The sequence below is a fragment of the Herpailurus yagouaroundi genome, unplaced genomic scaffold, assembly GCF_014898765.1.
Source record: "Herpailurus yagouaroundi ecotype Mexico unplaced genomic scaffold, PumYag 159, whole genome shotgun sequence".
NCBI lineage: Eukaryota > Metazoa > Chordata > Mammalia > Carnivora > Felidae > Herpailurus > Herpailurus yagouaroundi.
The window spans coordinates 43,884,755-43,912,727 of record NW_024412400.1 but is presented as its reverse complement, the minus strand read 5'-3'; the positions used below and the strand labels follow the sequence as shown (position 1 = coordinate 43,912,727).

The 27,973-nt window shown below is 41.8% G+C and overlaps 1 protein-coding gene across 2 annotated transcripts in view; it reads right to left on the bottom strand.

The window, feature by feature from the left end:
• GYG1 (glycogenin 1) overlaps window positions 1-27,652 on the bottom strand; it is a 75,862-nt gene extending 48,210 nt beyond the window's left edge. Inside the window, exon 1 of one of the 2 annotated variants that reach the window (XM_040480437.1) lies at window positions 27,534-27,652. In XM_040480437.1, the coding sequence (XP_040336371.1) occupies window positions 27,534-27,585 (52 nt within the window). In that variant the 5' untranslated portion in view covers window positions 27,586-27,652. The remainder of the gene's footprint in view (window positions 1-27,533) is intronic. The other variant, XM_040480439.1, reaches the window with a different exon arrangement.
• Window positions 27,653-27,973: the final 321 nt, after the last annotated feature.

Sequence of the window (27,973 nt, the reverse complement as noted above, 5' to 3'; positions counted from 1 at the left end):
TGTAAAATCTGTGTCTAGTCTCGCATGTGAATATCCAGTTGATCCGGCACCAATTGTTGAAAAGATGAATTTTTTTCCATTGTAGTGCATTTGCCCCTTTGCCAAACATAAATTGATTATATTTGTGTGGGTCTACTTCCGGGCTTTTTATTCTACTCCATTGATCTTTTGGTCTATCCTTTTGTAATACCACATTGTCTTGATTTTTGTAACTTAATAGTAAGTCTTGAAGTCAGGTGGTGTTAGTATTGCAACTTTGCTCTTTAGTCTTGAGTTTGTTATTTGGGTCTTTTGCCTCTCCATATAAAATTAAAAAGAAAACTTTTTTAATGTTTATTTATTTTTGAGACAGAGAGAGACAGAGCATGAGTGAGGGAGGGGCAGAGAGTGAAGGAGACACAGAATATGAAGCAGGCTCCAGGCTCTGAGCTGTCAGCACAGAGCCTGACGTGGGGCTTGAACTCACGGACTGTGAGATCATGACCTGAGCCGAAGTCGAATGCTCAACTGACTGAGCCACCCAGGCGCCCCTCTCCATATAAAATTTATAACCAGTTTGGTAATATCCACAAAATAACTTCCTGGAATTTTGAATGGGATTCTTTTGAATGTATAAATCAAGTTGAAAAGAACCTACAACTTGACAATATTGAGTCTTCTTACCCATGAACATGGAATATCTCTCCATTTATTTAGTTCTTCTTTGATATCTTCTACTAGAATTTTATTGTTTGCCTCATATAAATCTTGTACATACTTTGTTAGATTTATACTTAAGTATTTCATTTGGGGGGATGCTGAAGTAAATAGCCATGCGTTTTAAGCAAATTCCATTTGCTCACTGATGGTATATGGGAAAGTGGTAAATTTTTGTATATTAACCTCGAATCCTGCAGTTTGGCTATAATTGCTTATTAGCTCCAAGAGTATTTTTTTTTTTTGTTCAATTGTTTCAGATTTTCTACATAGATGATCACGTCATCTGTGAACAGTTTTCTTTCTTTCTTCCCAATATATATACCTCTTATTTCCTTTTACTGTCTTCTTGCATCAGCTAGGATATCCAGTGTGATGTTGAAAAGCAGTGGTAAGAGGGAACATCTTTGTATTCTTCCTGATCTTAGTGGGAAAGCTTCAAGTTTCTCACCACTAACTATGATGTTAGGGTTTTTTTTTTTTGTTATTTATTTATTTATTTATTTATTTATTTATTTATTTAATGGTGGCTCGTTATCAAGTTGAGGAAGGTCTGCATTTCTAGTTTCCTGAGGGCAACTTTTTTTTTTAACAATAAAGTTTGACGAACTTTCTATTATGAACATTAAGAGATGCCTTATTAGTAGTATTGTTACTTATAGCTGCATAGTACTCCATTGCATGGGTATACTACAGTTTATTTAACTGGGTCTTTGTTAATGAGTATTTAGGTTATTTCCACATCTTTTGTTATTATTAACAATACTTCAGTGATTACCTATCTAAATAGATCATTTTGCCTGTGTAAAAATTCCTAAAAGTTGAAATAGTGAATAAAAGCATGTATATACATTTGTTATTTTAATTACTAAATTTTACTCTATAGGGGTTGTACAAATTTATACTCCTTTCAGGAATATATGAGATATTTGAAAAGTTGTATTTCTAATGCTATTCTCTCTTTTTTTTCTTAATTTGCTTTCTTAATGTTTATTTATTTCTGAGACGGAGAGAGACAGAGCGTGAGTGGGGGAGGGGCAGAGAGAGAGGGGGACACAGAATCAGAAGCAGGCTCCAGGCTTCATGCTGTCAGCACAGAGCCCGACATGGGGCTCGAACCCACAAACCGTGAGATCATGACCTGAGCTGAAGTCGGTTGCTCAACCGACTGAGCCACCCAGGTGCCCCTGAAAAGCTGTACTTCAATGTGGTTTTGATTTGATGAGTGAAGTTTAGCATATCTGTGTTTATTTCTTTTTATGTTTATTTATTTATTTATTTAGAGAGAAACACTAGCAGGAAAGGGGCAGAGAGAGAGAGAATCCCAAGCAGGCTCTTCACTGTCAGAGCTATTATGTAGTAGCTCTCCATGTTATAGAGATTATCCATTTGTCTGATATGAATTACAATTGTGTGTATGTGTATAGACTATTTTAACACAAAGTAGATGCTCTGCTCCAGAGTTGTTCACACATATGATTACTTGGGGGGCACCTGGGTGGTTCAGTCGGTTGTGTCCGACTTCAGCCCAGGTCATGATCTCACAGTTCATGAGTTCAAGCCCCGCGTCGGGCTCTGTGCTGACAGCTCAGAGTCTGGAGCCTGCTTCGGATTCTGTGTCTCCCTCTCTCTCTGCCTCTCCCTAGCTCACACTCGTGTGCACTCTCTCTGTCTCTCTCTCTCTGTCAGGAAATAAATAAACTTAAAAAAAAAAACATATGATTACTTGGTAGGAGTATTATGGCAGGTATTCTTGGATTAGATCTCTGGATCATATAATTTTTTTAAAGTTTTATTTATTTATTTGAGAGGGACAGAGACAGCACGAGTTGGGGAGGGGCAGAGAGAAGGAGAGAGAGAATCTCAAGTAGGCTCCACACTGCCAGTGCAGAGCCCAACGTGGGGCTCAAACTCATGAAACCGTGAGATCGCGACCTGAGCTAAAACCAAGAGTTGGATACTTAACTGAGTTCCCTAGGCACTCCAAGGCCATATGATTTTTAAAGTACATTCCCATTCTCAGCTTTTATGATTCACTGATCACACATTGTCTTATTTAGACTAGCAAACATAGGTTTAATTAACTATGTACTCTCCACATAAAGCAGTTTGCTTTAACATGGTCTACTCAGCATCTCCTTAGAAGACAGAGCCTGAACACTGGCAATCACACGTTTGTCAAGTATCCAATGCCTCACATCTTTGCACCATTTTCCTTAGGAAGAAGGAAGCAGCTGCAGCCTGTCACCTTTGTGTACTTTGGCCCGAAGCCTGGCATCTTGGGAATTTATCCCGCATGCGTTTCAGAGGTATTTGGGCACTTTTAGAAGAAAGCAGAGTCACTAAAGGAAACCAAGAACATTAAAGATTTATGCATCTTGTGTAATTTGGCGGCAAGAAACAAAGCCAGTTTCTGCTCAGCACTTAATCTAAGATGAGCTGAAAACTGCAAAGAAACATGTTTAAAGGTAATTAATAAATTTGTATAATATTTTTGTCAAATCATTGACACCCCACATTTTACAAGCAGCTTGAAAACATTTTTCCTACTAGAAAGATGAAAGCATTTGATATTTGTTTCCTGGAGGTGGAGGGACTAGAAGAGTCCGGGTTTTTGGAGTCCCCAGAAGATGAATCTGCATATATTGCACATATATTACCGACTGCTTGAAATCAGCAAGGCCTCATTTGGGACTTTGGACATGTCACGAAACAGTATGGGGCTGATTGAAGTGAATGGCAATGAGAGATCAGCAATTGCTAGGGATTTTTGTTCAAGTGGTTTTTTTTTTTCTTTCTACTTTTTACTTTCTAAGTTTAACAGCAAGACCTCACTAACTTAGAGTACTTAAAGGCAGACATTTTTCTGAAAGGGAAGAAGTTAGTTCAGATGATATCAAACAGTTTGGCACTTCATTTTTTTTTCTTTTTTTTTGAGAAGTTTTCCTTCTCTCAACTTTTTTCTAATCAGTTTTCTGAACCCTATAACCCTGCCCCTCACTTTTTCCCCTTCAAATTTCATCCTTCCCTATCTCCAGCAGGTCTAATCAAAGGAATATGTTCTTTTACTTTCTTTTCGCCTTCTTTCCTTGAGGGCACATCCCCTGTGTTTATGGATGACCTGACATTGTTCAAGAAGGATGAGTTCTGGATCTAAAAATAGTGCTAGATGCAGCAAAGTGCACAGTTGTGACCACAATGCTCCACTGGGAGGTGGTGTTAGGAGAGGCCAAGAATGAACTTGGTTATTCTGGGCATTTGTCATGGCTGATATGAAGGCTGACCGGCTCCATAATGGAGCTGATGCTCTGGGAAACTGTGGACAAGCCAGGCCATGCTAGGATTCATGAAAGCCAAATAATAGTTGGGCCCACTATATCTGGCCCGCCATGAAGAACGCCCCAAGACACCCCACCGGTTATGCACCAGGTAGAAACAGCCAATCTTCTCTGTTGGTGAAAAAAGTGAGGAGGGTGGATGAGAGGGAGGGAGCAGGGGAGACGGAGAGAGAGAGAGAGATTAAAAAGCAGCAGCATTTCTTTTCTCTCCTAAGTTACAAGACTCCCAGGTTGAATTCACAATAAAAACAGGGAGGAGAAAGTTCAAATGGATATATCCCACGTATGGCATTAAAAATGGAGCCTGAGCATATGCAAACAGCATGTCGACTGCAGATCTGAGGTGATGGCGAGGCACAGGCTCTGGGGGTGAGAAATAAGCTTGTGCTGAGAAACCATCTGGGAAAACTCTTAGACTAATTTGAATTGAACCAAGCTGAGACCTTAAGCATTTCTTTCCAATGAGATCCAAGCCAAACAATGACACGAGCTGATGTTCGGTTGTGGAGATGCCCATGTGTCCTCGCCTAACAGCTGTCACGGTAAAGTCCACATCGCTCCTGAAAGCTAGATAATTAACTGCCGTTTTCTTTGAAGTCCATGGAAAGCTGCTTCCTACTGTGGTACATTTACAAGTTCTACAACTGCCATGTCAAATGTTCAGTGCCTTGACTGCATCAGTCCCACTAACTCCTTTAGATGTTCAGGTTTCTCAAAGGTATTCAAATCCCTGAAGCTGCTATGTGAGGTCTTCCAAGACAGGTGTTTAAAAAAAATATGATGTATTTTTAAATCATTAGATTATTAAATAAGTTTGCCAAAAACATGACTAGGAGTCATGGATGCTTGTAGTTGATTTTTTTTTTTTTTTTTTAACTGAGGGAGAGCTGTTTCCAAAGGCGTCAGATTTGGAGGAGTGGATACGGAGTCGTTAAATCTATAGAATTGTCCAGCTAGTGCATCACGCTAAGAAACATGAATAAGAATATGTTAATAATTTTTTAAAAAAGCTTAATAAGGGGACCAATTTCTCTTCTCTCCACGTTAGAAGTTTCAAAATAGGCCTTGGGAATATTGTTTATAAAAATATGCAGACATAGGTTCAGAACAAAAATAAGTTTAAACTAGTGCATGTACGTGTTGAAGGTAACGGGGAAAAAAAGCACAAATGACCAGACAATCTGAGTTACCTGCATTCCACATATATCTCTCTGTGTCAATGTGACAGTGCATCTCTGTAAAGGACTTTGGTTTCTAGCTCTTCATCATTCAAGCCAAAGTGAATATAATTTTACTTTGAGACTGTTGTAAAGGGAAAATAACTAAACATGATAGTTTTAAAGATAATGCTTCATAGCATAAATGTGAAATGGATTACTAAGACTCTTTGTGAAATTACTTCAGTTAATTCTATATAGATTACACTATAGTAAGAAAAATGCCAGTGTTTTCACGCTGAGATTATTTGGTAAGGTTAGCAAAGGGTAATTGCCAGTTTGAGTTTATCTTTGTAGTAAAAATCAAATATGGACTGCACTGAGACAGAAATTCAGGACTTAACCTGTCCTATGGAAATCATCTGCACTGAGCAAAGCTTCATAGTTCTTTTTCTTTTAAATTTATGTTGTTTTGCCTTTAGGGAGTTGATGGAAAGGCATTGTGAGTGTTTTTGTGGGTAAAGGTAAAATTGTTTCATTAAATGTTAATGGACTTAATAGTCCAGTTAAAAAGAGCCCATATATTAGCCTGTATCCAGCACTTAATGCTGATGTGGCTTATGTTCGGGAATTGCATTTGGCCCACAGAGCTGAACATCGTATGTGAGCATAGGTTAGTAACGGGTTTTGTTCTTTTGCTATAAGGAAACGACCATTCTGTTTATAAATGACTCTGGTTTTTAACAAAGCAGCTATTCCTGATGCAACCAATTGGTTTATTTTGGCCCAAAGAAAGATTCGGACATCTATTTGAACATTAGGAACACAGCATGGCTCACTGGACCCAACAACTGAATAGAATGTGAGTTATAAAAAGTCCATAATGTGTCTCAAACTTTCTTTAGCACCTTCACTACAAAGTGAGTTAACAATACTATTGGGAGGAATTGCTGATTTTAAGGTATTCTGCAAATGTGCAAGAGATTTTTGTTGATTTTTTTTTTTTTTTTTTTTTTTTTTTTTTAGAAAGGGAACTATTAGACTACAATAAAGCTGTGTCTTGGAAGCTGCATTTTTTTCTTGGCTGGTGTAAGAGATATAAAGCTGTGCCATTCCTAGGGCACCTGGGTGGCTCAGTCGGTTAAGCATCTAACTCTTGATCTCAGCTCCGGTCATGATTTCCCAGTTCGTGAGTTCAAGCCCCACATCAGGCTCTGTGCTGATGGTGTGGAGCCTGCTTGGGATTCTGTTTCTCCCACTCTTCCTGCCACTCACCTGCTTGTGCTCTTTCTCTCTCTCAAAATAAATATTAAATAAACTTTAAAAAATAAAGCTGAGTCATTCTTTCAGATGAGATGAGAATACATATATATATATATATATATATATATATATATATACACACACATATATATATATTTTGTAGTTTTGAGCAGTTAAAAGTAGATTATGTAGAGAGAGCAAGGCATGCAGGCTCAGCATAGCTCATAATTCCACATGACCTCCCTTATTCTTATCTTCAGGAATCACCAAATTATGCGGCTGTGGATACATTGTTGCCAGCTCTTTTGCAATCAAACAACACTCATTTTAATATATCTATAAATATTTGGAAATAGAAATGCTTCATGGCACATGTGGCTATGAACCATATGGAGTACATGTAGGCTGAGAACCTGATAATGCACGAGGGTCTCTATTTCCTCCTCCTGCTTTATAAAATGCTGAGGAAGTCCATGATCACAAGATAACATGAGATGACAGCTTAAAGGACTTTTGTCCATTCATTTAACATGCAGTTTTGAGCACCACTTTTTGTTTCCACCAAAAGAAATGTAAAATCTGCACGAAAGTCTGTAACTGCCTTTAGCTGCAACAATTCTAGCATTACAGGTATGGGTGGATTCATAGAAAAGAACTCAGAATAAGCAACATATGCAAAATGATGACAGAGATGGCAAGACTAGACATGAAGAGCTTGAGACTCACCAACATGACCTTGAGGAAACAACTGTGTGTTTAGCAAATGAGGGATGCGCTGATAACTTGAGAGACTCCTGCTCACTCTATGCCTCTCTGGATAACAACAGAAATCACTGCTGACGATTACCCCAGGACAACGAGGGAGATCGGCACTCTGGGTCCTCCCAGTGTCATGAAATTTTCTAAAATTCCCTCTTGTTTTTAGCTAATTCAAGTGCATAACATTGTATAATGTTTGAGTGCTTTGAAGGCTGCTAGGCACTTGATAAATGCAAGGCATATTTATTGAAAGACCATATCTCTTCAGGATATAAAACACAATCCATGGATAAGTTTCTAAGTTCAAGTCTCCACTTTGAACTTCTTTTAGAGACAAATGGGGGAAATCAGGAAAGAAAGAACACAAAATAAAATGAAAAATTAGCCAAGCCAAGCCTGCATAGATATTCATCTACCTCTCAAATTTTATAGAGTTGTTACCTTTAGGGAATCTAGATAAAGCTATTGCCTTCGTGACCAGAGAATGCTTGGTTCTTCAAGAGTTTTTACACGTTAATGCAGTAATTTCATCAACATTCAGAACCATAAAGCCAGTCAGTTGTGGGAACACAACAGAACAAAATAATACCTAACGTTTGTTTCTTCCTTTTGCCAGGTGACTTTCTAAGCTTTTTACATATACTAACCCATTTAATCCTCATGGTGATCCCCAGAGAAGTATTGTTATTCTTCCTTCATGGATAAGGAGATCAAGGCACAGAGAGGGCAGATGACTTGCCTGATGTCACTTAAATTACAAATGGCAAGGCTGGGATTTGAACCCACGCACTCCATTTTTATGGCCTATGCTTATGTCCACAGCAACGCAGCTGCCTCCTAATGTGACTACTGATTTGTCATTTTTACAGTGACATGCACCAGTAGCTAATAACCAAGAGTTTTCACCTGGCATTTAAGCCAAGCACTGCTGCGCTGGAGGCAGGACCAACTTTATCTTTTAGGCGCTGTAAGCCCGGGCCTAAGGCCCGAGAAAAAAATGTAAATTTCTTTTAAAATCAGAAGAAAAAAAAATGAATATACTCTAACCTGGTTCATATTTGACTTTATATTGGCAATGCCATAACTTATATATTTTTAAATGTGCCCAGGAATGGCATAAGGTGGGCCTGAATGAAGGGTGGAATAGAGGCAGAGAGGCTGTGGGCGAAGGGGCCTTCACGGCGAAGGGGCTGTGGCGAAGGCTGCCACCAGAGGCTCCTTGTGTGATCCCTTCCCTCCCGGTGACAGGCTCCCATACAAACTGCTGCAGAGCACATTTTTGGCAAAGCTGCTCAACTCACCAGACCTTTGCATTCTCTCTGAAGCACTGCCCCTCCCTCTTGCCTTTGTCCACCAGGTGGATACTGGCTCTTACCCACCCTTTGCCCACAAGCTGTACTGAGACGAGCTTGCGAACAAGTTTCACTGCTGGCCTGCAGCTGGATTTGGTCTGGTTTGTACAGTTTTTTTTTTTTTTTTTAATGTTTATTTATTTTGAGAGAGAGAGAGAGAGAGAGCACACGAGCAGGGGAGGGGCAGAGAGAGAGGGAGAGGAGAGAGAGAATCCCAAGCAGACTCCATGATGTCAGCACGGAGCCTGACACGGGGAGCAAACCCATGAACTGTGAGATAGTGACCTGAGCTGAGTTTAAGAGTCCGACGCTTAAATGACGGAGCCACCCGCCTGCCCCTGATCTATACGGTGTTTTAACAAGCCATAGTTAGTTGTCAACATTAGAAAAAGGGAGGGGGTGGATTTCACATAGAAAAGTGGCTTTTGGGCTTCTTCGGGAATGTCAGCAGACTTGGCAGGAGGAAGGTGGGCCATGTTGCCGGGGCTCACTGGAGCTGTTCGCTTCCGTCCCCTCCTAGCCCTGCCTGGCCCTGTAAACCTAGAATTTCAACCTTTGCCCTAAGATATACAAGACAGCTCGAAGTATTATCTTTCCTTAGAATTCCTGCGGGCTCACGGAGAAGGAAGAAAGCTGTACAAATTATCCAATAATGAAGGAATTCGAGGCTTCAGCTAGTGGAAAGACCCAGAGGGTACACGGGCTGCTGCATCTCGTGTCAGGAAAGGCCTTTGCCTACTGTCATCATGAGCAAGTCTTGTCCTGAGCCTTCATGGGGGGGGGGTGTAACCAGAGCAGCCTGGCTTTCCAGGAATCAAGGTAAGAGAAAGGGCAAAGTTAATGATTTGCCACCCAGCCCCGCCCAGCCACCTACACACCCACCCGTCCCTTCAAGGGCTTCATCTTGCCGAAACCAGATGAAATATGAATTGAATACAGAATTCTTGCATCCTTTATTTTAAACCTAATTATGGTTACTATGATTTTGAAAGACAGGACTTCAAAGACTCTAGCAGGTGCTAATTTCAAAGAACACACATAAAATATTGTCCAGACAGTTCAGTTCTGCTGGGCAACTGTGTGCAAGGCCATCAGGCATTCAAAGGTGGAAGGAATTTTTACTTTGGTTTCTTGTTAGAAACGTTTTGATTCACGAATGAGATTTTATATTTTCTCCGTAACAATGCAAGATTTATGAACTTCGCCTATGTTTTTACTGGCACCCATGTGAGCTTTCTGTGTAGGAAAAAAATATTGCTGTTGCCCACCTGTTGATATTGGTACTGAAGACTGAAGAAATGTATCTTTTCACTCTATAAAGCTCTTCAGATCTGTTAGCATTCCCTACTAGAAGTCCACATCGCTGTGCACAGTTTCTACATTTTATTCAGTCACGTTGATAGCATTTCCCTAGAAAGTTTGTAGTTACGTATACTCAGTGCTTAAAATAAATATGTAAGATATCTGATTACTTAGGTAGCTAGTTACTGAATATAGGGGTGAACAAAATAAGATGTCGGAGACCATGCTGCTGGGCTACCTTCCTCCGAATGACAAGGAAAATGACCTTGCATCGAATAGCCCCTTTTGTCTGCAGAAAAAGGATGGCTTCACTGACATAATACGATCATTTTATTTCGTTTTTTCCCCCGATTCAATGCCTAACAACCTAGAACTTTTTCTGTGTTAGTATTTATTGACCACATATAATATAAAGAATGGCTTGTAAATACATGACACATCAAATGATGTATAGGATGTAGAGACCTGGTTCCCGGCCTCAACGAATTTAGTATAACCAGTGAGCTAGGACTAAGGAAGAAAGCTCTGAGCCTTATAAGTGCTGTACATTAGGCAGTAAATTGGAGATATGTCTGCGACTTAGTGTGCCAGCTGTTCAAGAGAGGAGACAATCTTTTTGGGAGGGGCTACAGTGGGTCTTTGGCTGGGCTTCAAGGCTTGAGAGTGAGGACACCCAGTATACGGCATGACGGGGGAGGGGGGAGGGAGGTCGCTGGAGTTGGGAAGGTGGGAACAGAGACACAGAGCGATGGAGTTGAGGCCAGATTGAGGCAGGAATGGAGGAAGGGCACGCTAAGGAGCTTTGTCCTATAGGTAATACTAAGCCATTTTTATGCAAGGGAGGAAAAGATTTGATGAAAGCAATGCTCTAGGAAGATTAATCTGGAAGCTTAAAGTGATTAGAGCAATAGATGCTGCTGCACGGGTTTGTAAGGCCAGTTAGGATGCTCTTCAGTAATCCAGGCATAAAGCGAATGGAGCCTGCATTCCAGTGGGAGAGTGGGGAGAGGGTGATTTTAGAGAATCATCCTTTAGAAAAGATAACCAAATATAGTGGGATGAAGCAAGGAAAAGGTTGGAGGAGTAAAAGGCATCTGTAGTTTCTATGCTGGAGGGGAATAAGAACCGAGAACCGTGCCCTACCCTTCATCCCACTTGCTCACTTTGTCCAGCCACACAGATATCCTTGCTGCTCCTTGAACAAGGCCTGCAAAATCCCACCTCAAGGCCTTTCTACTTGCCAGTTTCTCCATCCTGAACTTTCTTCCCCCAGCTATCCACCTGACTTGCTTCCTCACTCTCAGTCCCTACCTTGCCTCTCCCCGCATTTATTTTACCTTCCTAATTTGAAAACTGAAAATTTCAACCAATACACTAAACATGAAGATATTACTCTCCCCTAAAGTTCTTGCAGGTTCACAGACATTGCTAAAATGTACCCTCATTAGAGAGGCCCTCCCTGACTACTCCATTCCTCTCTTTCCCCTTACGCTGCTTGATTTTTCTTAGTATGTTTCCTCATCTAACAATATATTATGTATTTAGTCATTTGTTTGGTTATTTTCTGTTTTGTTTGTTTGTTACTAGGATGTGAGGGCAAATGGACAAAGACTATGCCTCATTTTTTTTTTTTTAACAGTTATTTATTTTTGAGAAACAGAGAAAGACAGCGTGATCAGGGAGGGGCAGAGAGAGTGAGGGAGACACAGAATCTGAAGCGGGCTCCAGGCTCTGAGCTATCAGCACAGAGCCCAACCTGGGGCTTGAACCCAACGAACTGTGAAATCATGACCTGGGCCGAAGTCAGACGCTTAACTGACTGAGCCTCTCAGGCAACCCAAGACTGTGCCTCAGTTTTAACTCTGCCCTTAACACTGTACCTGGCACAAAGGTTCTCAACAGATAGGTGAATTAAGTAAATGAAATAGGAAAGTTAAAAAAGGAGGCTAATTTGGGAAGAAGAAGAAAAGGAAGATGATGAGTTACCTTTAAACATAGATCAGCTTAGGGGCTGGGTGGCTCAGTCAGTTGAGCATCTGACTCTTGATTTCGGTTCAGGTCATGATCCCAGAGTCATGGGATTGAGTCCCTTGTCAGGCTCCCCACTGAGCATAAAGCCTGCTTAAGATTCTCTCTCTCTTTCTCTCTCTCTCTAAACAAACAAACAAACAAACAAACAACCTCCCCCCCAAAACCCAACTTAAAAAAAAAAGAAAAAAAACATGGATTAGCTTAGAAGAAACAATAGTTTAGATGGTGGCTGGCAGGATTACAAGGCTAGGGACCCTGTTTGGTGCTCTCTAGGTTTACCTTCTTTATAAGTATCAGAAGAACCTCTCCTAAGACAATCCCCTTCTCTGGGTGGTTACCTCAGTGTTTTTCACCTTCCTTTAAGAGTCCAGTTTTCCCCCTGTGTGACCTCTTTCCCGGGAGAGAGGGGGGGAGAACAGCTTCAGAATAGGGTATTTACCCAGAAGCTGCTGAGTCTCCAAGAGAACATCCTAGAAACCACATTTTATCTCTTGTGTGTCCATCAAATAAATATCTGATGCTTCCCAGAAATTTGAAATCTGCTTATTGGGATGATCTACTACAAACTTTTTGAAATATATTTGATATAGCCCATAATAATCCAAGCGAGACCCAGAACAAAAACAAGGCACACCTGTAGCTCATTTGTTTCCACTCTTTCGATGGCTCCAATTCCCACTTTTGCCAGGAGCATATTAGGATCACCTGCCAAACTGACTTACGATTTAATGAAGCATCTCACCTACATGCATTTGGTTCTCCAAAATAATCCCTTTAAGAAAACACATTTTTCCTTTTCAAATGCAGTTCACAGCCTTTTCTTGATATGAACCACTTTCTAACTTTACTACTGACTATATTGAAATGAATGAATACATTATAAAGCACTTTATCTTTATTGCTGCCTGAAGTGATCCACAGAGAGTATAATTGCCAGCTGTGTATCCTAGGCACATAATTTCATTACCGGGCTCTTATGGAGCCATCAGTCCTGTGGATGGTCCTCTGCCTGACAAACCAGCCACAGAATTCCAAACTTGACTTAATGTCAAGTGCCGTATTGAGGTCAGTTCACCCTAGCCTGAATCCAGGAGATGCTACAGAAGCCTGGGGTGCCTGGGCCATTCTTAGAGTCTGCTCAAAAAGCCTGTCATGTTTCTGATAACCTGAGGACACAGCTTCTGATCAAAGGGTCCCTCTAGGATGAAGTTGACCTATGGTTCCTTGGACTGTCCACAAATATTCTTAACAGGTGGTAACCCTAATTTTAATTCTCTAATCATATTTGTGTTCAAGGCAAGGGCCAATCACCTTTCAGAAGTGGGGTGGTGAGGAGCTTAATACTGTTGTGGTCTTCGTGTGGGGGCTGGGGGCAATCCAGTTTCTCTCAGTATCTTGAAATATCACTTAACCTACCAACTGGAGATTAGTCCCAATTAGAGGGAGTGTGGGTGGTTAAAAAATTTCTGCCAGCACGCAAATATACCCTGGCTTCACACTTGGCTATGAATTTCTGTGGAATTATAGGAATTTAGAGGTAACCTTGTTCAGATCTCTCTTTTCATAGATGAGGGATGAGAACTCACATTTACCTAGACCTCTTGAGTGTCTAGTGCAGTTAGGAGCTTTTCATTTACTCTTTAGTTGGCTGATGAGGGAACTGATGATACCTTTGCCTGAGCATGTACAAAACATCACAGTCCCAAAGGAAAAAGAGTTTTGATTAAAGAGGAGAGAAAGGGGCACCTGGGTGGCTCAGTTGGTTAAGCGTCTGACTTTGACTCAGGTCATGATCTTGCAGTAAGAGACGCGAGTTCGAGCCCCACGTCGGGCTCTGTGCTGACAGCTCAGAGCCCGGAGCCTGCTTTCCGATTCTGTGTCTCTCCCTCTCTCTCTGCCCCTCCCCCACTCGTGCTCTGTCTGCCTCTCACAAAAAGAAAATCAAACATTAAAAAAGAAAAAAAAGAAAAGAGGAGAGGATAGGGGTGCCTGGGTGGTCTGACTCTTGATCTTGGCTCGGGTCGTGATCTCACAGTGTGTGACTTCGAGCCCTGCTGACAGTGCAGAGCCTGCTTGGGATTCTGTCTCTCCCCCTCTCTGCCCCTACCCTGCTCATTCTCTCTTTCTCTCTCAAAATAAAGAAAATTAAATGAAAATAAAGAAATACATACATACGTAAAGGAGAGGGTAAGAAGAGGAGTAGCCTTGGGGCAGGGCAGATATGGATGAGTTTGCTGGAAGATGGAGGAAGGGTGACAGAGGGAGGTTGCCCAGGATACACTGAACACACTCTGTACCTCAGTGAAATACACTGGAAGTACAATCTCTGAGCCCATACCAGGACTGCCTTTGCCACAATATTCCAGGTTGTTGGTGTGCACTTTCAAGGTAAGTTTGATTGGAATCTAGAGAGGTGCGTTCCATCTCTCAAAAGATAACGTGCTAACAACTGCTATGTGTATGATGTATCTTTATTTAAATTAATTTTTACAATCACCTTGGAGGTTGGTATGGTCCTTATTTTAGAGATGGACATTTCTTGGCCAGGTTCTCCCAGCAAATGGCAGATCTGGGATTAGAACCCAGTTTTTCTGGCTCCAAATTTATGCGACAGAATTTCAAATGAGTAATTTAATCTCTACTCATTAAAAGTAGATTAAGGGGCACCTGGGTGGCTCAGTCGGTTAAGCGTCCAACTTTGGCTCAGGTCACGAGCTCATGGTTCGTGGGTTCAAGCCCTGGGTCGGGCTCTGTGCTGCCAGCTCGGAGCCTGGAGCCTGCTTCAGACTCTGTGCCTCCCTATCTCTTTGACCCTCCCCCACTTCCACACATGCATGCTCTCTCTCAAAAATAAACAAATAAAACACTAAAAAAAAAAAAAAAAGTAGATTCAATGACCTCATCCCTCCATTTTTAGGCTGTTTAAGCCAGTGCAGAGCACAATAGCACTGAGCATAACAGCATCGGAGGAAACAACCAGCAATAAGATAAGATGCCCCTTCAGCTTTTTCTAAATTCATGGTCTTAAGTACCTGTGTCATGTTTGCTAGCCTTCCAAATTCCTGGTTTAGTCTCCTTGAGTCCAGATGTCCAGCAACAGTTTATGACCTATAATTAAACAGAATCCCCTCTCCTTATCATACCCTTCAGATAGAGTCCTACCACACGAACCACAGCATCCCAAAACACTTCTCTTTGATTTAATGTTGATCGTCATTCTTGTCCTCATTGATTAATATAATCATATGAAAATATGGTACTGAGTGCCCTTAAAAGTCCACCAAGAAGAAAAATGTAATTAGGCGATATTGGGGTAAAGAAGTAAGCCTTGGGAAGTGGCAGAAAGAGGAGGAAAGACGAATTCGGGACTGAGCGAATGTCACAGACTAACCAGGCAGGTTTTACCCGCACGGGGCGTGTGAGGGCATGTGTTTATCTGAAACCCTGGAAATCCTCCAGATTCAGTCCCACGAGCTATGTGACAACGGGCGGTCTTTGAAAGGAGCAAGGACACATCACTTTGGTTGGAATTCCTGGTCAGAGAGTGTGCGAGGAAAGATAACAGGCTGGCTTCCAGGTCTGATTAACCCTCTCCGTGGGTGCACCTGGCAAAAAGAACCCGCTATGGGTGGAGGTGTCCAGGGACGGGGGCTGGGGGGCTTTGGGCCACAGAGGGGAAAGGACGCACACAGGAAACATCCAGGACTTTACCAGTGTTGTTCTGCCAGGGGATTCCTTGGAGCCTTAGCTCAGGTTTGCCAGAGTTGCCAAAGACAAACGCCTTCCCCTGCTGTCCCTTTCACTTCCCAAGTTAAGAAAATGTTAAGTCACCACAGAGGCTCCTAGGAAACGTCCAGCTGTCCTGCGAGGGCAGCTCATCTCTGTCCTGGAGGACCATGACTCTGCACTTCTTAAGGAACAGGTTGTTTGTTTGCTCATGTGTGTCTATTTGTTTATATATCTTCATTACCCCTCCTCGTTTACTGGAGAAAACCTAGCTTTCTCAGTATGTAGCTGGAAAGCACATGATGGGGAAGATGTGGGTGTTTATAGCCATCTGTGGCCTTGAACATATTACCGGAGTCATTTGGATTTCTGTGGCTTTCTGTATGAAGCGAATCTCATAGGTAAATACAGAAATATTATATTCTTCGTTGAGCAACATCACATCACCATCTTCTTAGAAGAGATGAAAGTCTTTCACCTTACAGCTCGTTCTTTCACTGTGAACAATCTTTTCTAACAGGACTTTCTTGGGATCACAGAATGTTACAACAAGAAGGGAGATAATGAATGAAAAAAAGAACTTTTCCACTGTAAAGGTCCATTCAAACACAGAAGTCCTTTACAAATGCCTATATTAGGGGGAAAAACATCCAAATCCCCACGTTGCATTTGGAGTCTGTTTTCTGTTTGTTCTGTTCTCAGTAGGGAGAACAGCTCATTACTGTCCTGGGCACGAGCCTTTTATATACTTGAAAACCATTGCTGGCTAACCCTGTAACCCTCTCGCCTCTGAACAGAATTACCTTGGCTCCTTTAACCTCTCCTGATCTTTATTCCTCAGACCTCTAATCTCTTCTGCGGCTTTCTGTGAACTGACTCCAGTTTCTCCCTCTCCCCTATTAATTGCAGCCCCAAGGAAGGGTCTGCCCTGGTTTGTGTGGCTGAGCAGGGAAGACGGGAATGGAGAGGCGGGCAGTGACAGTAGAACTTGTTAGTGGACAAACACAACGGAAAACGGGGGAGGAGTAGGCAGTCTTTCCAGAAGTCAGAAGTCAGACTTCGCCACCAAATCATTTTCATTTCAGAGCTTTCCAAACAATGGCACACAAGTACATCAGTGAGCCATTTGCTTACCATTTAACAAGGCATTGCTATAGGCCCGGCACTATAGGCCCAGGATCCAGGCACTGCCAATTCTTGGTCCCCAGGCAGAACCCTGCCTGCGGACGGTATATGTTTTGCTGTCATAAGTTAAGTCTGTGTTTTAATTGGTTACCGGTATTTTAAATTTAAGAGATTACACCTACAATTTCACCTACAATTTTCAGTTTCTTTCAAATCTTGAAGGTTGGGGAATATGAGGCTTGTGTGTCAGGCCTGGGATCGTGTGCTAGAGCTGAGTAGTAGCTCCCCCATATGAGTGGGGAACTGCCTCCAGTTTTCTTAAACCCCATCTGGCCCTTTGTTATGGACTGAACTGTGTCCCCCAAAATTCATGTTTTGAAGCCCGAATCCCAGTGTGACCATATGTGGAGATAGGGCCTTCGAGAAGGCAATTGGAGGCAGGGGGGACGGGGTGCCCAGATGGCTCAGTTGGTTAAGGGTCTAGCTCTTGGCTTTGGCTCAGTTTGTGAGTTCAAGCCCTGCATTGGGCTCTGTGTTGGTGGTGCAGAGTGTGCTTGGGATTCTCTCTCTGCCCCTTCCCTACTTGCACTGTCTCTGTTTCTCTCAAACAACAAACTTAAAAAAAAAAAAAAAAAAGAAAAAAAGAAGGCAATTAGGGCCAGGGTCCTTATAAGAAGAGGAAGAGACACCAGAGAGCGCTCTCTCTCTCTCTCTTACCATGTGTATACAGAGGAGAAGGAAAGGCCCTCAGACAGAGAGAAGGCAGCCATCTATTAGCCAGGAAGAGAGCTCTCACCAGAAACCAATGCTGATGGCACCTTAGATCTTGGACTTTCAACCTCCAGAGCTGTGAGAAAGTAAGCTTCTGTTGTTTGCACCCCTGCTCTGTGGTGTTTTGTTATGGCAGCCCAAGCAGACAAATACACCCAAATTCACTTTCTGCCTAGCTTCTGTGGGCATTTGAGTTTGAGACCCCTGCTGTATGTGCTTGGGAGTTAAAAGACTGAATATCTGGTTGAGGTATTTTGTCTACTTGTAGAGAAAGTTAAATGGAGAAATAATTTGTAACACAGGACATAATGTAAGAGATGTACAAACTGATGTCAAAGGATGGAACTGTCAATGGCTGGGATGGGAGGGAGAATAGAGATGTCTCCTCTGTGGGGAGATAGTGTGTCAGAAGGTTTTCAAGAGATTAGCAGGATTTCAACAGATGATGATGGAACATAAGGCAGCAGCAAAGGCTTGCAGGCATGAGAGTGGAGGGTATATTACTAGGTTTGACTAGCATTCAGGGTCCATTGCGGGGAGGAAGGTGTGAGAAGAGATGAGGCCAGAAAAGGAGAAGAAAGTCAGATTATGAGCCATGAATGAATGCCACACCGTAGGGTTTGGTTTAATTCTGGAACGAATGAGGAATACCTGAGGGGGTGGAGGATAGAATTGAGTGGATGAAAGGTATGGTTTAATTAATTCATTAAGCACATATTTGTCGGGAGCATCCAAAGTGCCAGGTACTTGCAAATACAGCCCTGGGCAAGGTGGGACGAAGTCTCTGCCCTCATGGAGCTGGCAGAAATAAACAATCGGCTGCATAACATAATGTCAAGGAGTGATGAATCCTATGAAGAAAAATAAAACAGTGCAAGAGGAGTAAGAGGGTAGAGGGTAATACGGCAGGTACTGCTTTGGATGCCCATGGTCAGGGAGGGCATGATATTTAGGCACAGCCTGAACGAAGTGAGAGAATGAATCATGTGGGTATTGGAGAATACAATTCCAGACAGAGAGAACAGCAAGTACAAAGGCCCTGAGGCAGCAGCACAGTTATGTTCATGGAACAACACAGAGGCCAATCTGGCTGGAGTAAACAACGGGAAGAATGATGAGCAGTGAGGCTGAAGTAGTCAAGGATCAGATCTTTATCTAGGAAGGGAACTCCAGTGCAATGGTGGGGGTGAAGGGGTGGGGGCGGAAGGGGGGTGGGACTGATCGAGGACCAGGACTGGAGCAGGGAGACACCCCCTAGGAGTTCATAGGAATGAAGAGGGCTGGATCAGGGTGGGCAACTGAGTTGCAATTGTAGAGTCATACATACTCTAGGAGAAGGATATATTTTGGACACAACGTGAAATCCCCAAACAGAGCTAGTCTTGGGGAAGACAGGACTTTGGGGACAGGATGAGATGGGGTACTGACCTCCCAATCTCTGGATCAATCATGTGCAATAACAGCTGTCAGAGGAAGAGGATAATCAAAAGGTCTACAGTCTGCAACTGTCCCAAAGAAGGGTGAAGGCAGAGATTAGGGTTCATCTGTTTCCACAGCTCAGAAGCCCAGGCACTGTCCATGGGGCATAAGGGAGAATGTAACCGTTCTTCCCCTAAAAAGTAGAACACTATCACTTAATACTACAGATTTCTGGCAAATGTCCCCAAACCTGGTTTGGTCTGGCCCTAGAATGAAATGACTTGTTCTAATAAATGGAAATAAAAAGAGTTGAAAGGCAATACAGAGGGAGGGGTCAATGCAGACCAGAATGTGGTTGGCTTGGTATAGTTTCCCTTGGGCATTTTTTTTTTTTTTTTTGAGTTTTAGTGAGGAGGAGGTAAATAGTCCTTTGAGAGCCATATAAAGCTCTGCTTCCAGACTGCAATGGCCAGGGAGCATGGTCATCACCTTTGGCATTGTTCTCTAGATTTTTTACCCTTGGTGTTTTTCCTTTTCCTTGCTTGGCTGGGAGAATTATGAGCTCCTTTGGAAAGAATGCCGGGCTTTCTCCCTTGGCCCTGCTGTGGGCAAACGTTCAAAAAAATGTTAATTGTAAATATCTGTGATAAGAGTGCCCTCTTCTGGTATACCCTATTTGTCTTCAGCTGCTGTTTCCCTGACAATGCTGCATTTTTAGGCTTAATTATCTTTTTTTATTAAATTGACAAAGGAGAAAGGCAAAAGTCATTGTTGGGGATAAATTAATTTTACCCACTGTTTCTAGAACTTTCTTCCACAGTCCTAATCCTTATTTGGCCATAGTCTCTGAATCTTCTGACCCAATCTTTCTTTGGAATTTACACGTAACCTTTTATTAATTCACACACACACACACACACACACACACACACACACACACATACACACACGTAAAAATGGCAGAAAATCAAAGTGTGGAAGGGGTGTTGATACAATTCATTTGATCGCTTTTCTGCCTGTTATTTATTGAGTGCCTGCTCAGTTTGTTGAATGCTTGAGGCATAAGCCTTTTCCTAGGACCTTCCGGATCCTAAATGAGTAAGGTACAGTCCTCATCTTTGCCGAGTTTGGTGGTGGGAAAGATGGATGAGTAAATATAAAATTGTAACAGCAAGTGACAAAAAACTGAGGTGTGAACTGTGAAGTGAGTGGTCACAGGGGGACATGAATTAATATCTTTGGTGATTCAAACACAAAGATGAAAAAAATGTATGCCTCCCTGACCTGAATTATTTCTCCTGACAGTCACATTTCTCTGTGCACTAGACCTCAGGATTCTACCCACAAATAATGATAGGTTTAATATATTTCTGTGTTACTAATGTCACAAAGTGAGTTTGGATCTGAAAGGGATGTGTGTGTATACACACACACACACACACACACACACACACACACAGTTTTCTCCTAATTTTTTTCTTCTATGTTCAAGGGAAAATGTTTCCTTTTATACCTTGAATATTTGGAGAAACTCTACATATCTAGCTTCAGCAAATTAAATATTGCTTTTAATTGCAGAATACCAGTGTACAATGAAAAAGGTTATGTATGGGTTTTGCTAGAAAGCATTGTTCTGATAGAAATTATTTTCCTCCATATAAAGAAGGAGTTATCTTTAATGAGACCCTCCAAATTTTGTTCTTTGCAAAGGAGAGACTTGCTCCCCTCCTGGTCTCTTGTGACATTTACCATTGGCTTTAACCCACAATCTTGTATCTGTGGGGCTCTGAAAGTTACCCAGTTTCCCAATGACTCTTAACCTTTTATTTTGTTTTATTTGGAAAATTTATTAATGCAGTTTTTCTATGTCACTAATCTTCTGCATAAGAAAAGCTTTAATTAAAACTGGGAGAGAGAGTGAGTCTACAGTGAATTACATTGGTTCCTCATATCTATCCCTTGGCTATACATGCAAATGAAATGTATTGGTGATATTTTGGGGGTATACTTCTCACCAGACATAGATGGTATTGTTTATTATTTTATTTTTATTTATTTTAGTTATTTAAAGTATTTATTTTATTTTTAATCACTTAGGATTCCTTTTGCATCTGCATAAATTTGGTCATCTTTTTAATTTCTTTCTCAATAATGGCTTTAACTCTCAACTATGTACTAAAAGAAAACTTTTCTTTCCCTTAAAGTCAAACTGAAAACCTTCCTTTCTCGTAGCACAGCTATCCCTAGGACTGTTGTTTTGGTTCACTATGCTTCTGTTGCTCATCCTGCACCCTGTCCAAAACTATCTTCTAAACTCAGGAATTTCTAAGAGAATCTTAGAGAAGTAGCCACAAAATCTGTAAGTTATACCCTGAGAAACACTGATTTGGGGCATCATCTTGGTGATTTAAAATAAAAACCTCAAGTGGACTTGGAGAATACAGAAGCTCAGTGTAACTTTGAATCTGGTTGGTCCTTAGTCTGTCTCAATGATCCACTATGGGTGGAGCCACGAGGGCTGTGCCTCTACACCCGTGGTGGACAACTGAGCCTTCCAATTCTGTTGACTTGGTTTTTTTTTTTCCTTTGGTGGCGGCAGAGGTGCTAAATCAAAAATAGAAGTGAAACACAATATTCAAAATGGCAGTGAGAAGTAAACAGAGGTGAGGGAATCAGTAAGACAGAGGGGACAGAGTTAGGGCACTCGAGTTCCATTGGCTCTGTCACTCATGTGCTATTGTCCTAGAGCAAGCCATGCATGTGCTCGGGGCCTCATTTTCCCTGCTCTAGAGTGACCAGGGCATCTTGTGGGAGGTTCAGGTAGGATGAGGAAAAGGAGATGGGGTGAAATATTTGAGGCTTAGGGTCCCCACCCTGGTTTCAACCTAAGCACCTCAATTTCATTCTGTTTTACGTGTTTTGCTTCATCATAAGACCTTGTGTGAAGAAAACAAAAGATCTTTGATCCAGCAAAACAAAACAAACACCTTCATTAGACTTAACGATTTCCAAATTTCCTACTTAGGAAAATTTGGAAATTTTAGGAGAATCAGAATGGTGGTATTCGTTGTTTTCCTGCCCAGTATCAAATGATGACTTCCTTCTGATTTTCCTGCAGTCATCTTGTGACTATTATGGCAAAGCCTGAGGCTGTCAGAGGCCACCACAGACAGCTTAGGCATCGAGCCAGTCCCAAGGCAGCCAAACAGAGGTGGATCCTGGCGGCAGACTTTAATTTCAGGATGAAGCCTCACCTGTGGCTATAGTGTCTTCCAGGATTTTCAGTTACATGAGTCAATGAATTCCACCCCCACCTCCCTTTTAGCTTAAGCCATTTAAATTCAGTTTTTCTGTCACTTGCAACCGAATGATTCTAATTGGATCAGATAGTGTTTAAACTATAGTCAACAAATGTTTACTGCAATGTCATAGAGTACCAAATAATAAATGCTTGAGATACAAATCAAGGAACTATTTTTGTCATCAACAGCTTAACTTTAACATGTTGACCTTTGTGTATGGAAATCAGTCCTGATTTACTACCAATAGGACATTCCCTTTGACTTGTTTAATTAACTAGTGATGAAAACTCTTACTTGTGAAGTAATTAAATGGATAGTTTTGGTCTCACTAACATGTTGAGGCCATCTGAACTCATATGGAGGTGGATAAATCTACCAAATGTAAAACCAGTAAAAGCAGATAATTGCAACACTACAAAGCACATTGAAGGACACAGGGCTAAAATCTCCCCTACTCATCTTTGTGAGAATGTACATTGTAACAACTGTTTTAGGGCAATTTGACAATATTGCCCAAAGCCTTAGAACTGTGGTCCTATTTGGATTTGGCAATCTCACTTCTAGAAATGTATCCTAAGAACTAACTGTGGATATACACAAAATCTTAGATATGGAGATATCCATAACTACATTGATTACAAAAGCATAAACACACACACACACACACACACACACACACACACACACACAAACTGTACCTCTAGAACTGTATCCCCCACCCACCCAGCCCAATGCATATGCTAAAATCCTAACCTTCATTACTTCAGAATGTGACTGTATTTGGAAATAGAGCCTTTGAAGAGCAAATAAAAATAAAAATGAGGTCATATAATTGGGCTCTAATCCAATATGACTGGTGTCCTTATAAGAAGAGGTGATTAGAACACAGACACACACACACACAGAAGATCATAGGAGATACCAGAGGAAGACAGCCATCTACACACCAAGGAGAGAGGCTGATAACCTTGATCTCAGACTTCTGGCCTCTAGGACCTTGAGAAAATTAATTTCTGTTGCTTTAGCCACCAGTCTATGGTATTTTGTTATGGCAGCCCAAGAAAACCAGTGCACGCACACACATGCACTTACACACACACACACAGGCATGTAATGTCGAGTAGTATGGGACTAGTTAAATATGTATGGCTCATCCACACAATGGAAACCTGTTTATCCCATTTAAAATGATGCAGATAAATACTGTTATGAAAAACTCTTGCTGATATGTTATTAGGTAAAGTAGATTATCACACAGTATGTATAGTATACTCCTTATTTATAAAAACATCTATGTGTACATATATAATGGATATTAATTTGGTCTAAGAGAAAATACTTTCCTTTGTTCAGAAAAGTGAAAAACGGCTCTGCTAGCAGTTGGATCATGATGTTGCCAAGTGGAAATTAACAATGTTTACAGAATATAAAGAATGCTCATGCAGTGACATTCTGACTATGTTTGGAACAAGATAAAGACAAGGCCACTCTATAACCATAAAGATAACTAAATATCTTCTCTAACACTGATGCCTGCTGCTTTCTTTTTATATTTTTATTAAAAACATGTTTTAACTTTATTTATTTTGAGAGAGAGAGGGGCAGAAAGAATTCCAAGCAGGGTCTGTGCTGATAGCAGATGTGGGGCATGATCTCATGAACCTTGAGATAGTGACCTGAACCGAAATCAAGAGTTGGTCACTTAACTGACTGAGCCACCCAGGTGCCCCATCTTTTTAAACTGATATCTCTCACTTCAGTTTTTTCCTTTCAGGGTGAAAATTAAGATAGTCATCAGCAAATTCCCTTTCTTTTTTGACAGAATCCAATCCAAATTTGATCCCTGTTGCCCTAATGTCTCCTTAAAAGTATCCATATAAAACCTCACTGCCCTGAGAAGCCCCTCTCAACTCCCTTTTCAGTGGCTTTGGTCAATAGGCTTTAAGAGTTCTAGATGAGGTAACTTTGGACCTCTCCCACTCACCAGAACTGGCTGGAAATTCCATCTCAGCTGAGTTTTATATAGAGGACAGCAAATAGAGGGGTTACAAATGGTCAGGTCTCTGTGGGAACTCATTATCCTTTTTCTAAGATGGCAGCTTCATTTCCTCAGCCAAACTGGGTACGAGGATCTTATGCTATAGGATAAGGCCAAAAATCTTGGGCTCAATTCCCCATTCACAGAAGGCTCTGTCGGGTGGGCCCTGGGTCTTCTCCATTCACAGAACCCACTGCCACTGGCCTCCTCCCTAGTGAACCTTCTGTCCTCCTGGCTTAGAGGACACTCAACACCAGCCTCCTTCTGGGTAGGGGAGGCCTCAGCCTTCTTGCACCCCCTAGCTTCCATTTCTAGTTCTGCAACTGAAGTGTATGAGCTATGGAGCTCAGGCTCAGGATGCAGAGTTGGCTTAGGAATGAAAAAGAATAAAATACCTCTCATTCTTTTTTAGCAGTGAGTTCAGCACACATTAATCTGTGACTAATACCCTGGCACATATTCTAGAAAGGGTTCTGAATATATAACCTGAAGGGTTAAAATAAGTGTCTCTACAGTTGTATTATGGACCTTTAAAAAGGTTTCTGTGGGTTACTTACTTTTTCTTTCTAATTTTTGTTACATCGAATATTTGCTTTCAAAATAAGAAAAAAGTATGTCATTTATTTTTAACTAATGGAAGGGAAAATAGAATAAGAAGAGGTGGAGGGTAAAAGGAAGAAACCAGGGCCTTCCATGGTGGGTGCAGAGGTGTATCACTGCAGTGTGAACACAGGACAGCCCTGGAGGTTGGTATTCCCTGGAATTCTGGAGTAAAGACATCAGCCTTTTGGCTCTGATTTGCACTTGTAAGAATATTTTAAGTGGCTCTTTTACCCTCTGTTTATCAATGAATACAAGGTAGCCCCATGGAGGCAGTAGGCGGTAATGGGAGTTCCTAACTGGGGAGAAATTTTCTTTGGAAAGGGAAATGGCATGATGGGTTTTATCCCTGGTTTTATATTAGAATTACTGATACCTGGGCCATACCTCCAGTGATCTAGTTGGTTATTGCTTAAAGGAAGCAGAGGGTGGGTGAAGAATGGAGCCCTCAATACAAAATTCTCCTATTCATAATTTTCCCTAGGGCCATCTTTGAAAGGAAAAGTGGGGCTACAGATTATTTCTTTCCATCAGTGTTTTCTCAGGTATGGTATGTGTACCATTGGTACAAAAACTATGCATGTCGTTGCAGGGAAAAGCATTTCAAAACAGTTTTTAATGGCGTATACTTATTATATTGTATATTAGAAAAATTAGAAAAAATATACATCAAAGTTATGATTTTATAGTAGTGAAAGAACTTTAAAAAAATGAAATTCATTTATATAAAATGCGAGTCAATCGATATATTAGGTAAATCAGATACAGATAAGTTAGATAAATTAGGTAAGTTGCAGTGCAGGTGGTACATGGATATGGCAAAAATCAAGATGGTATGCATGTCTTTAGACTGGGAAATACAAGCAAAAATTGCTTTATCACACCTTTTTGAAAGAGGTGAGCTTTGGGCAGTGATTCAGAGCCGTGCCTCCAGACACTGGACTGAAAATATGTGGGGCTGGCTGAGAGCTTGCAGAAAAAGAGATTCCAGGTTTTAGTTCCTAAGACCTGGGATGGGGTCCAGGACTGTGTCTTTTCCTGAAGCTTTCCTGGTGGTGCTGGTGCAGCCTGGTTTGGGGACCTTGAAGAAGGGAGCAATACCTCTTTGGGCCTGGAAGAGCAGTAGTTCTTTAAGATAATGAAACTTATTTTAAGTATTTGCTGGCTGTGAAGGCTATTCATTGTTGTTGACTGTCATCAGCATGGCTTTGTAAACTTTTAATTTTTAAACTGCGCCTCTGGGTCTCAGCATTGAGCGAGTGTGTGAAAATTAAAATACACACAAGCAAGCACACTATACCCCTGCCAAAAACACATTTCAATCTGATTTAACCAATTAAACAAACAGGAGTGAATTACACCATTAGGCTCCTCAGGGCTGCCAGAGCAAACCGACAGCATGGTGCAGACCAGGCATGGGAGTCATAAAGTGCATGTTTCTAGTGGAAAGGAGATGCTCGAGTGGGAGCTGTTTCACGGCAAATTGATGTTTACTCAGTGAGTTTCAGAGGAATCATTGTGAGGCAGCTGGGAGGGAGCACTCTGGGATGGAAACCCTGCATTGGGGCCCAGAGTCCTGTGAGAAGGCGATAAGAGAGGAGTGCCCAAGAAGAGACATCAGACACTGGAAAGCTGCAATCCCACCAGATTGGGGGTGGGGGGCGGGGACAAGGGAGAGATGAAAGACTAAGAGAAAGCTGGCAGCACCAGAGGGCACAGAGACTTTACTGAAAGGCTGGTGAAGTCCTCCACTTGAACAGCAGCAAATAGTTGCTGTTGGGGAGAGGGGCGCAAGATATTATCCTAGAGGACACTTAGGGAACAGAATAAATTCTTTAAGGAAATCATTAAGAGCAAATACCCATCTAGGTAGTTTCAGCAAGTGACTATCTTGAATCTCCTGTGGCAGTCCTTAGTTCAATGGCTCTGTTTTATGGTCCAACTGGGTGTTAATGTCATATGCCCTGATTTTAGGGTCAGAAAAAAATGAGGAAAGGATCTGGGGTTAGAAGGCCAAGATGGCATCCCGATGGCCCTGCTCCAGTGTAAGCTGGGACATGTGAATTGCAGAAGCTGATAGACTGGGGGCAAGCGTGGATTCCTGGACCTCCCAAGCAAAGGGGACAATTGCCAGGGGCCAGGCCACTCAGCAGGGTTTCCAGAGGTAGTGGCCACTGTTTTTCACCTACTTCCAATTCAAAAAGTCCTACTCATAGACTCCTAGTCAAATTCAAATTGTTCTCTTTATCTGATGGAAAATTTTCATACTATGCCAAAGAAACGGGACAAAGATTTGTCTTATTTCTATTTACTGTTGCCTTTCCTTATCAGTTTCTTCATACATACATACTTTTAAAACTAGTTCCACTATTTCGGTCCCCTTTTGCTGTTATTCTTACGGAGACTGATGTTACAGGATTTTGGATGCAATTTTCAAAGACATGGGCATTATGACACTTTGATTATACTGTGGAATAATTTTATAAAGTAATTTGAGTTTTGGGGGGAGATAGAAAATAGAGCTTAGCAAAGTTTTTCCACTAGGTGTCACTCTTGATCCAATTAAACCCGCTAGCGGTGTTTATAAATAGAAGTATATCTATAAAACATTGATATCCTTGGTTACGTAAACATGAATAACAAAATGTCCCCACCTGTGTGTTCTGAAGTCCTTTCCCGGTAATCTCTGTCATAAAAGGCGACCATACATCAGTTCTCTGGAGGACTAATTCCTATCACAGCCACTTTTGTTGTGAGACCTTGAGACTTCTTTGGAGTTGCCAGCTGGCCGCTGAAGTCGGAGCCTTTATTCGCTGATTTTTTTTTTTTTTTGTCTTTTTTTTTTTTTGGTCTTTTGTCACAGGACCCTACCCCTTCGGGATCACGTTGGAATCTCCTGTGATTAGAGCTCATGTTTCCAGAATGCTACATTTCCGGTTGCTGCTCCCAGGAGTGCTGTCTGCGGGTCTCTCCAGGCTGCACCTTCAGCGGGCCCCACGTGTCCTGCATCCCCGCGCGCTCCCACCCCGCCGCTTCCACTGGCCGCAGTGAGCCTGCCGAAGGGCATGGGGAAGTTCAGGGACACGTGGCCCTG